The sequence below is a fragment of the Ictalurus furcatus genome, chromosome 29 (assembly GCF_023375685.1).
Source record: "Ictalurus furcatus strain D&B chromosome 29, Billie_1.0, whole genome shotgun sequence".
Lineage (NCBI taxonomy): Eukaryota > Metazoa > Chordata > Actinopteri > Siluriformes > Ictaluridae > Ictalurus > Ictalurus furcatus.
Genome location: NC_071283.1, coordinates 6,549,246 through 6,562,454, shown reverse-complemented (window position 1 = coordinate 6,562,454; position 13,209 = coordinate 6,549,246). Strand labels below are relative to the sequence as shown.

The 13,209-nt window shown below is 40.4% G+C and overlaps 2 protein-coding genes across 7 annotated transcripts in view; one reads left to right on the top strand and one right to left on the bottom strand.

The window, feature by feature from the left end:
* The window catches only part of LOC128604273 (collagen alpha-1(XIX) chain-like), a 250,103-nt gene that overhangs the window by 17,074 nt on the left and 219,820 nt on the right, over positions 1-13,209 (bottom strand). For 5 of the 6 annotated variants that reach the window (XM_053619275.1, XM_053619277.1, XM_053619278.1 and 2 more), the window contains one exon: positions 4,654-4,698. In XM_053619275.1, the coding sequence (XP_053475250.1) occupies positions 4,654-4,698 (45 nt within the window). Of the gene's footprint in view, positions 1-400; positions 543-4,653; positions 4,699-13,209 lie in introns of all 6 variants that reach the window. The other variant, XR_008385160.1, reaches the window with a different exon arrangement.
* The window catches only part of LOC128604275 (collagen alpha-1(IX) chain-like), an 87,525-nt gene that overhangs the window by 35,176 nt on the left and 39,140 nt on the right, over positions 1-13,209 (top strand). The window lies entirely within an intron of this gene.

Sequence of the window (13,209 nt, the reverse complement as noted above, 5' to 3'; positions counted from 1 at the left end):
AAAACTAATCTTCCCAGAACGTTGCTGGGAGGTTTGTTTGTAACAACCTAAGGAGAACCTATACAGAACGTTCAGTAATGGTCAATTTAGAGAATTGGTATTTCCTTCAAGCACTGGCAGATCCAAGCAGGAGTGAGGCCAGAGGGGTAGCTAGCTAGCTGGCTAATTTGTTAGGTTTCACACATTAGTTCACAGTTGCAAAGTTTACTGAAGTAAATAGGCTGACAAGTAAAACCTATAATGTTTGATCATGCCACACATACACTGTCAATTACTATTTTAAATAAAGCTATTGTATAAGTGGCAGACTTGAATGGAGCGTAGCAAAGCACCAACGTTAATCAGTGAAGCTCATTTTTTTTTAAAACTACAGAGTTTGCCAGTGGTAGTGGTTTCTTACCAAAAAGAAGCCCAGCTTGCATAGTCATGCTCCTTGATGATAGCTTCCAAACGAGTTGAGACATCCAAAGACAGTCCTTGGCCTTTGGGGTGTACATATTTATTCCTAGTCGAGCACTTTATCTCTCAAATGCAGACTGCTTCTGAAGTGGTACATAAAAATTGTTCCATTGAAAACGACTTGGAACAGCACCAGCCTTCAGACAAGAACTTCCTTGAATGTAGTTGGCAGCAATGAAATGCTGACTACACACAAACATGTTGCCTCTGCGAATCATGAACACTGACCCTTCTTCTCTCCTTATTGCACAGACACACTTCTTCCTTTGATGGACAGTCATGACAGCTTAAATATGGTTGTTTTTGTTTTGAATTACTGCATTGAGGCACACTACAGAAAGATTTGTTTCTGGACTCAGCCATCGCTATTACTGGAAGTCAGATTACACGGCGGCAGTCATTCCCGGAAACGACAAACCTAGAAGAGTGAAACTGGCCTATGGTAGTGAAGACAATACAGTGTACATAATCTGTAGACACCCGAGCTCACTAACAAAAGCAGCGCCATTGCAGCAGTAGACTGCTTAATTTAGCTCAGCTCACAATCTTAGCTGGTTCAAAGCAAAATGTACAAATAAATAAATAAATAAATAAATAAAAGAAATAAAAGAAATAATAATGAAACACTCACTTTTTGCTGCAATCGAGCAAAATCCCAGTGTAGCTCCTATCTTGGGTGAAGTCTCCAACTTGTCCCTGTTTCAGCGCTTGGGAACGAGCAGCACCAAAGAGCTGAGGTCCGGCTCCCAGTCATCAATGAACATATACTGAACACCGCTCACTTACTGAGATAGGAGCTACACCAAGATTTTGCTTGATTACAACAAAAAGTGAGAATTTCATTATTATTATTTTGCAGTTAACACGCTAAAACCATAAACTAAGCTAAGCTAGTTGGCGCTTGCACTTTTGCTGCAAATAGATGGCCGTAATAGAGCACACACTGCTTCCCCTTCATCTTGTAGGATATAATGCGCATATATATATATATATATATATATATATATATATATATATATATATATATATATATATATATATATATATGTGTGTGTGTGTGTGTAACATCAGACCACAAGACACAGCTGTGAGTAAACATCATTATATTAAAGGCCTATATAGTAAAGTTTTTTTTTATTTTATTTAATTGTTCATCTAATTCTGATTGTTTAATCTAATTGACACGTAATTTACATTCACTTTTGTTTAAATTTCTGTTAAAGTTGCATTTGATGGTGGTGGTGTATTTTTCAAGCAGAGAAGTTGATCAGAATTTGAAAAATTGATCTGTATTTATAGTTATAATTTATTTTTTAATGATACAATGTTCTTGCAAATTTTTATCTAAGAAAAGGTTTTCATGTTTTTTTAATGATAATTACTATTTTGAATGTCCCAAGATTCATGCCTTGTTATTTTATGTAAACAATGGTTCAACAAAAACATGGATTGTGTGCTGATTATTTATTTATATAGACTGATTTGTTTTATTTATGATTAATGAGGCATGAATGTATAAATATTAAAAATAAATGATGAAAATTGAGTCTCTTTAATATTTTTAATACGTTCATTAGGGGAACATTAAGAGAATATTAGGGGAATGTTAATGGAATGTTCTACAAACCTAAAAGCAAAAGTTCTATTTCTCTAAAGAAAAGATTCCTGGCTAACCAGAAACAAACCTTAAAACTGTATGTTCTTAGAACCAGAAATTGTTAGCTTGGGCGCATCTGCTGTACCTGCTATTGGTGGTCATAGTAACTATATAGTCTCACAAGAATATGATCACAAGCACATGATTGCAGTGAGTTGGAAATATCTTTTATAAATCATTAGGGCTATAGATAGGAAATAAAAGTGCAAGCTCCGCCAAGTGGTCGGGCTTCTTCTTCTTCAAGGCTTATGACAGCTGGCATCCAAATTGTTGCATTACTGCCACCTTCTGTCCTGTATTAAAGTCGATTTATTTTAGAATCGGCTTTCCAGTCCAGTCTTTCTTGAAAAAAGGAAACAAACATTTCCTCTATTGCTAACTATTCTAATACGCCTTTAATATTGCGCTGTACCCTCCCTATTTCACGTAACTGAGTCCTCAATTCTTGTCTTTCATGACTGAATTTTTCACAAGACAAAAATATCCTCAACTGTCTCATCCTCATGGCATTAATCATATAGTCCCGTTGGATGTTTTCCTATTACATAAAGTTTGCTGTTAAGGTTGCTGTTAAGGTTGCTATGCCCCATTCTCAAACTACATATTATAACTTGGTTCTTTACATTTAATTCCCTTATCTCTTAAAATACCTACTCTGCTTTGTATTGAGTGTAAATGTCTCCCTTTAATTTCATTATCCCACTGTTGTTACCATTGTTGATTTACATTCCTCCACACTATGCTTTTCCCTTCTGATTTTGATAACTTAATGGTGATTTCAACATTTCCTTTTTTGACTGCTTCTTTTGCCAATTTATCTGCATTCTCATTTCCCTGAATACCTGAGTGTGCTTGGACCCACATGAATGTGATATTTTTCCCTTGTCTGATTAATCTTGAATAAGTAAACAAGATCTCACAAAGCAGATCATGGTGGCTTCTAGCTGTGCCTGGCTTTACGCTTGAAAGGGCAGATACAGAATCACTACATATTAAAATGTTGACGCACCCAGTTTGTTCACTCCACTCTAACACAAGTGGTTGGTTGGTCAGTATCTCGTTTCTTCTTCGGTTTACTGGCGGAGTAAAAACCAATATAGAGGTGGTTGCTGCCACCTACTGTACCGGAATGTGTAACATCAGGACTTTATAAGGAAGTTATATTTATATTGACTTTATAAGGAATCATATTCTGGTGATTAAATCTGTATTGTATAAGTGTTTAAATAAAGCCTTTTGAACCTGTACTTGTTTGTCTCCTGTCTCTAATAGACCTTTTAAATCCAGTCCCTTCCCATCTCTTTCACCCTGTCTAGTCTTTCTCTTTCTACAGTGAACTTCCTACAACCTATCAGCACATTTTCAACAGTTTCCTTGCGATTACAAATCTCACACTGTCGTTTTCATGGTGAATAAAGTAGCATTGTGTCCTGTATGTCCTAGTCTTAACCTAACAAAAATTCTTTGACAGTTACCTATATTTTTACTCACTCTGACAGACTTTTGTCAATTGTTCTCTGACAGAATTTTGTAATAGTATTTATTCGAGATTAGCTGTCAAGATGTTATTATTCCGTGATGTATCAACCAGTCACAAGTGGTTGTCTTGTGATTGACTGGTTGATCGCAGTCAACATAATGAGCACCCCTGATTTACAGTATATCCCATTATCTGGTAGTGCAATTTGCTTACCATATACTATATTATTAATATACAGAGTTGTGAGAATAATGGCAAGCCTGCTAAGCAAGCATAAGGAGAGTCATACACAATACATACTTATGCAATTGTTTATAAAAGCTCTAATACCTCTAATCTATGCAAAGCAGAGGATTTTCTAGGGAAAATCCCTTTTTATTTTAAAGGGAGTGCATGCATTAGTACTAGCTGATGTTTATTTTGAACTCTGGTATACTTCATTATTTTACGCGTACGTGCACAGTCATAAGCATAGCCTTTCAAAGTATACTCCATTTGACATGTACGCGTACACAGGCGATTGACACGTGCATTACAACAACTTGCACTACCCCTCCTGGCCTACAAGAGTCAGTACAGAGCAGTGAAACAGGTCTTTTAGTGTGAAGGATGACAACGAAAAAGTTCAGACTTTTCAGACTCACAACAACACGAAGAACAATGCTTGGGCAATCTCTAGTCACGATTAGCACCCATATTCAAATCCTTATACTCTTTAAGGCTAGAATTATATAAATGCGGATACTTTCTAACCTGCACTCGTTTCGGTCTCTTCTGTTTATTCAGTTTTTTCTTCAACTACCTTGAGAATCAACTGCCCTGGGTCACTGTAGGCACCTTATGGAACAACTAAATAGGGCAAAATAATTAAATGCGCATGTGCGACAAAGTACGCATGGTTAGAAAAATCAAGTGGCATGCATACAGCAGGCTCGTACTCTGCTGATGATGAAATTTGCGCTATGCGTACTGTACACTGTTCCTAGCGTACGTGTAAAAAGTGAAGCATACTTTCTGCTTAATCAAGACAAAAGGAACACAGAACACAAGATCTAACCCGCTCTCCTTTGGAGCCTCTATCACCAGGCCTGCCAGCTGGTCCCTGTAAGAAGGAAAGAAATATGAAATAATAGGAAGAGACAGATGGTCAGTAAAAGAGTTGTCACTATTCAGGTCAAAGAGGAGATTAGCAAAAATTGGGTACACTATCGGCTAAATTAAGACAGAGGCTGTGCCAAAGGCTTTCTCACACAACCAGTGCTGTAAATCAATTATTTTTATTTAGGGTGGTCCGAGTTTCCGTTAGCCAGTAAATACCGGTTTTTGACTGTTAAAATTTCAAAATGTCAGACACAATGTCAAAAGGTAAAAATAGGTAAAAATATTAACATGAAGCAAATGTTAGACAAATTATGTTCACAATTGCACACCTAAGTAAGGTCTCTGTCTGCGGCAATTCTTTTTGACATGCTTTTCCTCAGGGTGCGAATTACATGCAAAGGATACCAAAACAAGATGTGTGTGTGTATGCGTGTGGCGGGGGGTAGGGGGTGAGGGGGGTCTTGAAATTTTCACATACTACTAAGTTTTAATAGTGGAAAAATAGTTTGCATTGCTCAGTCTATCTGAAAAGAGAATGTCATTATGAATTTGACCACCCCTAAAATGTGTCATACTATTGTCAATGCATGAGCACTGCAGTAGGCTAAATGTGTGAAATACCACACAATTGTGCACTCACTGAGCCAAAGGAGATGGAAATAGCATAGGAAATACCGTAAGTGAATGAATGAATGAATGCCTTTATTGTCATTGCACAGCTGTTCAATGAAATTCAAATGCAACTTCTTGTGGTAAAAGTACCACACAATAAGCATAATGTATAATGTATAATAATACAAAACACTGAATAAAGTAACACACAACAAGCAAGCTCGACATAGCTGCAAGAATAGATAAATAAATAAGCAGTAGAAGTATATGCACAATCCCATATCTAATATGTATTGCGCAGTCCAATGTTTAAATAGTACAATGTATAATGTATTACACAGTCCCTTAAATTATGAGTTAATTATTTTATGGCACTTGGATAAAATCTGATCATAAGTCTAGAGGTGCGGGCTTGAATCAACCACCTCCCAGAAGTCAGCAGTGTGATCAGACTGTTTCCTGATTGAGAAAAGTCCTGGATTATGCATGCTGCATAACAAAGGCATCTGGCTCTGTATATATCAGTCAATGAGGGAAGCTTTGTCCTTATAATGTTCTGTGCTGACTTCCTAACTCTCTCCAGAGCCTTTTTATCAGCCATATTGCAGGATGTTGTGGGTAATGATACTCTCCACAGAACACTTGTAAAAAGACAGCAGCAGTTCCTGGGACAGATTGACTCTCCTTAATGACCTCAAAAAGTACAGTTGTTGCTGTGCTTTTTTCACAAGGGCACTGGTGTTAACAGACCATTCCTGTCAATGTTGAGAATGAAGTTTGACAGAATTCTAATTGTGGGAGACTTTAACATTCATGTGACTTAGTGATGGTTAAGGAATTTCTGTTGCTACTTGATTGTTTTAACTTCACACAGTTTGTAACTGACCCGACTCATATCAAAGTCCACACCCTGGATCTTGTGACTGCATACGGCTCGTTTGTATCGCAGTTTTCATCTGTTGACTTTGGACTGTCAGATCATTCAGCTGTTTTCTTTAACCTGGAACTGTATCATCCAAGTGAGCCTACCAGCTGAACAGTAACCTTCCGGAAGTGGAAGTGTATTGATCAGACAGTTTTCTCCAATTCTGTTGTTTCCACCTTAAGCGATCTGCATCCCTCATCGCTGGGGGAGAAAGTTCTGCAGTTAAATTCTACTCTTGCTACTAATCTAGACTCTTTTGCTCCCCTAAGGTCACGTAAGGTTACATTCGCCCGCTCTGCTCCCTGGTATAACGACAATCTGCGCACTAGAAAGGCTGCTTGTTGGAAAAGGAGCGTAAATGGCACCTTACTGGCTTGAATGTCTATCAAGCGTGGAAGGATCTTCTGGGTGATTACCAAGCATTAATTGAAACTGAAAGATCATCTTATTTCTCTCAGGCTATTGTAACCAATCAAATAAATCCCAGACACTTGTTCCAAACCATAAATAGATTGCTTAAAGTTAATACTGTTACCACCTTGCCTGTTTCTCAACAGCTATGTAATTCTTTACTTCAGTTTTTTAATTGTAAGATTAATAATTTTCGCAAACAAATTTCTGTTACACCTGACTCTGCCATTTCACTCCTTCATCCATCTGGGTTCACTGGTGTTTCTTTCACTCATTTCTCACCGCTTGATTCTGAGGCTCTCACAAGGGAGGTATCCAGCATGAAATCAACCACTTGCCTGCTTGATCCAATTCCCACAAGCCTAAAAAATCATGCTTCGATTTTTGGTGCCCTACTATCCTCTGTATTATAAATGAATCATTGGAGACTGGGGTTGTTCCAGCAGTACTGAAGACTGCTGCTGTTACACCTGTACCAAAGAAGGAAAATGTTCCCGTGGATGATTTTAACAATTTTTGTCCCATCTCAAATCCTCAGTTTTTGGCAAAAATACTTGAGTGTGTGGTTGCCTCTCAATGGCGTAATCATCTTAAAATGAATAACCTCTTTGAAACCCTTCAGTCAGGTTTTCGTAAATTTCACAGTACAGAAACGGCATTGGTCAAAGTTACCAATGACTTGTTGATAGCCTCTGATTCCGGAGCTACTTCCATTCTTATTCTTCTTGACCTTAGAGCCGCCTTTGATACTGTTGATCATGATCTTTTACTTACCTGCCTTAAAAGTGTTTTTGGAGTGTCGGGGACAGTTTTAAACTGGTTTCAATCTTATTTTACCAACCATTCCCAGTTTATTTTTATGGGTGGTTACAGGTCTGACACTAGCTCTGTGCTCAATGGTGTTCCTCAGGGATCAGTTTTAGGCCTTTTACTTTTCAATATTTATTCATCTCCACTTGGGCATCTGCTGCGATCACTCGGCCTCCATTATCACTTTTATGGTGATGATACCCAAATCTACATTCACTCAAAATCTGGTGAAAACCTTGATGTTTGTTTTCTTTCTGATTGTATTTCTGAGATAAAAACATGGATGAATAATAATTTTCTGTGCTTGAATAACGGGAAAAACTAATGTTATGCTTATAGGTTCCTGTCAGCAAATTCTCATAGCTGCTCTACTGTCTTTATTTGTTGATGGCTCTGTTCTACAGACCCAAAGTAAGATGAGGAACCTTGGAGTAATTTTTGATACCAGCCTTACATTTGATTCTTTTGTTCAGAGCACTGTTAAAGCATCCTTTTTTCACCTCAGTAATATAGTGACTGCGCCCTATGCTAAATTTCTCAGTAGCTGAAAAGCTGATAAACTCATTCGTTGTCACTCAGATAGATTGCTGTAACTCTGTTTTAGCCAGAGTTTCTAAATCCACAATCAATAAGCTCCAATATGTACAAAACTCTGCTGCCAGGATCTTGACTGGGACCAGGAAACACAATCAGATTACTCCTGTAAAAAAATTTTTATTATTATTATTTTTTTTTTTAGAGATGGCAACGTTAATGTGCCACAATATAAGGCACAAGTAGGCATGAGAAAACTTGAGCTTGTCAATTAGGACAGAATTTAGGACCACGGTGTGAGCCATGACAAATTAATTTACCTTCTAATAAACAAAATTTTATATTTTCAGTTAATTTTACAGGCTGTATGCAAAAAACAACAACTGTTGGAACAACCTGTTCCACCTTGTAAACAAATACAAAAAAACCCCTCAATGTTCAGTCTTTGAAGTCTGCTCCTCTTAAATATATTTAAAGCTACACTATTAGCCATTTTCCACTGTCACGGTTCTGGGCTGAAGCCAATTCTTGAACTGCTCTGCGTATATTGTGTATACAGGCCTATTAGAATAATTTCAAATAGTATTCGATCAGGTGAGTTCATTTACCCGCCAGATGAAAAGCATTTTAGTTTAACTGTGTTCATAACTGATGCTCTGATCAGGATCTTTACAGCCGATACCGATTTCTTGTCATCTTGATCGACCGAAACCGATCCAGATACCACTCTTTTTTTTTGATTAAGCTTTAATCAAGAGGTCGATCATAAATAGTTAAATGTAAGCTCTCTCTGCTCATGGTCACTGTTAACTCAATTAAAATAACAGCAATGAGAAATACTGTTGGATAATTGATAAATAAACAAGCATAAAATATTTATTTTTAAACAATAAAGAGTCCTAATTAAAAGTAGACTTAACAAGCATGATCCATATTAGGAAAAAGAAGGCTAATAGCCTTCTAACGAAACAGCCTACTAAGCTTAATGTTAAATTGATATTAAGTGCAACCCATAGTAATTAAACATTATTTCATTTTATTTATATCTTATGAATGTATTATAATATCTTTTTTTATATTAACTAATTTATTTACAATGAAGCACATTTTCTGTCTTTACATTTTATTAGTTTTTTGTTTATTTGTTTATCAGTTTTAGATGGGTTCCCCCAGTACAGTGTTGCCATGTCTGCTGATAATTTTGTGTTTTTGGGGGGAATAAATCAAAACATGGAAACTGGACTTGACTTTTCTAGTGATATCTAGCAACCGTGAGTTTAAATGAAGTGAATGCACTGTCTATTAGAGTTAGTGAAGAGAGTGAAGGAGAGCAGCAGCGTACTGTATGTTTGCAGACTGAACAGTCGCTACTCTTGATTATGATTGGTGAGGAATTATTTAATAAAGAAGTTTGAATTACACCCAACCTTGTAGCGTTAGCATTATTATTAATGTACTGGTGCCTGATGCCGCTGTGTCTACATGAGTATGTCACAGTCGCAGGTTCAGGTCATTTAGCGTGATAAATGAAAGATGGCGGTTTGTGAGATCGGCAAGTTGAAGCAGATGATATACATCATAATGTGGAGATTTCCTTAACCAGATCTGAACACTAGCTCTGAGCTACTCCTGTGCCTACTCCTGCGTCTTCCGCCTGGTATGGCGATGCAAAGACACCCCGCTGGTCGAGCAATCTTCGGCGGGAGGTACTTGGTATAAAAACTCTTGGTGAAATACGACTCACCAATTATTTTAAGATTCGTAATTATAAGATTTTGAATACCCTTAGTCGACATAGATGTGGGTTAATAATTTGGCGTATATAACAAATGCATCTCCACTGGACATAGTAGCGATGCAGTAAATCTACACTTTGCTGGAGAAGCGTCAATAAACTCAAAATCTTGAGCAGCACAAACAGTCCTGTAGTTTTGAATGTCTCATGTGTTGTTTTGAAGTACTCGCGCGCATGATGTCATCATTTTCACAGATTCTCGTTTTTGTATGTTTACACGGAGACAACAATGGCATCGTTTTCAAAAGTTTGCATTTTCAGGCCCCAAAAACGCTGTTGTCGTGTAAACGAACAGCCAAACCACATAAAAAGTTTTCCGTTCTTAGTTGGAAAAGTTGTTGTTTAAACAGCCCCTAAATATACAGTCATTTGAAAAAATAAGTACACCCTATGGAAATTGTTTTTTTAAATTTTTTTTTTTTTTTTTACATATTTGGAAAAGCAAGCTTTATCCTCTTTGAAACAGTGCCTATTAATAAACTATCAAACGACACATAAAATTGACATTTTTTAGTCATTTTCCTGGTATAAATTAACAAAAAAAAAACAAAACAACAGATTGGTCACATGGAAAAAGTAAGTACACCCCTACATTTAATCACACCTTCAAATCCATTAAATTAGAATCAGGTGTTCAAGATTGGGTGCCAGTGATTAGAACCTGCTTAGAGAGTGCAGGTGGAACCTGTTTTATAGTGTCTTTCATATCTAGTGTCTGGTGTTCCCTTTGATATTGAGGTGTGTGGTGTCATCATGCATATAAATTCCTTAAGGCCTTCAGAAAAAAGGTTGTGGAGGCCTATGAGTCTGGCAAGGGATTTCATAAATATTTGAAAAAGATCCCAAAATTATTTGAAATGCATCACTCCACTGTAAGGAAAATAATCTACCAATGGCACATATTTCCAGATATACATATAGACACATATAGACCAGATCCAAAGTCCAGCAGGACGCCTCAACGCATGAAAGAGATATGAGTCCGGCAGGCCTACTTGGCACAAGATGAGGGGGGTGCCACCGTAGAATGTAAGTCGCACATACACATTAACCTGATCTCGTCTGTATTCCAACAGGTGAACCGGCAAGGGGACTTTGGGTGGGAGCAGAAGGAGGATAACTGCCTGAAACACTGCTGGGCCCAGGAGCGGAAGACAGAAGGGGCTGACCAGAGCCCGAACCAGAGGCTCCCTTCCTCCTACTTCCTCATTAAGGGTGGTCTCCTATATGAGGAGCCAGCCGCCGAGGGGAGATCGTGGACCTCCTGGTAGTCCCCAAGACCAAGACACAGATGCTGATGCACCTGGCCCACACCCATCCGCTCGGGGGCCACTTGGGAACACGAAACACCCTAGAAAAGCTAAAAGACTGCTATGGCCGGGGATGGATGCAGAGGTCTGGGGCTTCTGCCAACAGTTCCCCCAGTGCCAGCGCACCGTGCCATAGAGGCCCCCACCGGCTCCCCTTATCCCTCTGCCCATCATAGGTGTCCCCTTCGAGAGGATTGGTATGGACCTCGTGGGGACATTCCCCAAATCTGCCCGAGGTCACAAGTACATACTCGTCATCCTGGATTATGCCACCCGATACCCAGAGGCAGTACCACTCCGCAAAGCCACCTCCCATAACATTGTGAAAGAGCTGATGCTCCTATTCAGCCATGTGGGGATACCGAAGGACATATTGACCGACCAAGGTACACCTTTCGTCTCCAAACTAATGTCTGATCTGTGTCGGCTGTTGCAGGTTAAGCACCTAAAGGCGTCCATCTACCACCCCCAGGCCGATGGGCTTGTCAAGAGGTTCAACCAGACCTTGAAGCAGATTCTACAGAAGGTGGTAAACGAGGAAGGGAGAAATTGGGACCTCCTCCTACCCTACGTCCTCTTCACCGTCCGGGAGTGCCCCCAAGCTTTACCCCCTTTGAACTCCTCTTCGGACGGCGAATAGAGCCGCCAAGGAGGAGCAGAAAAGAGTGTACGACCGCCCAACACAACCCCGAGAGTTCCAACTTGGCGATCAAGTGCTCCTACTGGTGCCGAACAGTTCCTGAAAGTCCCTAGCCCAATGGCAAGGGCCATACACAGTCCTCGGGTGGAAGGGGGCCGTAAACTATCGCTTGCAAGAGCCCGGTAAGCGAGCGGAGATACAAACATACCACGTAAACCTGTTAAAAAAGTGGGTAGAGCCAATGCCAGTAGTGTCTGCGTTCGCAACCAAGACACAGGTCATGATGAAGGTACCTTGGTCCAGCTGGGTGACGACCTCAATCCTGGGCAAAGACAGGACTTGTCAGAGTTGGTGGGTCAATTCATGAATGTGTTTTCTACATCCCCAGGGATGACGCAACTGGTCCACCACAAGATCAAGACCTGGCCGGGAGTGATGGTGCGACAGTGGCCCTATTGTGTCCTGGAGGCCCGCCGCCAACCTATCGAGGAGGAGATCGGCCAAATGCTGCGGGACAATATCATCGAGGAATCCAACAGCCCCTGGTCCAGCCCCATCGTAGTCGTGTTAAAACTCGACGGAAGTATGCAGCTATGCAATGACTTCCGGAAGCTGAACCAGGTCACAGAATTCGACAGCTATCCCCTCCCCCGAGTGGACGACCTACTGGAGCGACTGGGGAGGGCCCGATTCATATCCACCTTGAACCTGACCAATGGATACTGGCAATGGCCCTGGCCCCAGAGGCAAGACCGAAGACGGCTTTCAGCATGGCGAACAGCCACGCACCCGCAACATTCCAGTGACTGATGGACATTGTCCTGCGTCCACATCGTCCCTTCACAGCTGCCTAACTGGACGATGTGGTTATCCACTCTTCCACTTGGTCGGACCACCTGTACCACCTTGGGGGAGGTCCCAAAAAGTGTCACTTGGGGCTGATTGAGGCACAGTACCTCGGGTACCGTATCGGCCGGGGCCTACTAAAGCCCCAGGTGAAGAAAATTAAGGCAGTAAAAGACTATCCCTGGCCTACATCAAAAAAAACAGGTAGTGCCTTTTTGGGGTTGGCGGGGTACTACCGTCGATTTGTGCCTAACTTTTCCTCTGTAGCCTCCCCCCTCTCCGATCTCATGAAAAAGGGCCAGCCGGACTGGGTGAAATGGTCAGCAGAAGCAGAAAGAGCCTTCCAAGCCCTGAAAGAAGCCCTCACCAGCGCCCCAGTGCTACATAACCCAGACTTCGGCCTTCCATTCACCATGCACACAGATGCATCCGAAACCGGGCTGGGCGCAGTTCTTTCACAGACCTTCGATGGAGAAGACGACCCGGTCCTTTACATCAGTCGGAAGTTGTCCCACGCTGAAAGGAAATATGCGGCCATGGAAAGAGAGGCCCTTGAGATAAAGTGGGCCATTGAAGAGCTATGATACTATCTGGCCGGTCATCACTTCATCCAGGTGACAGACCACGCC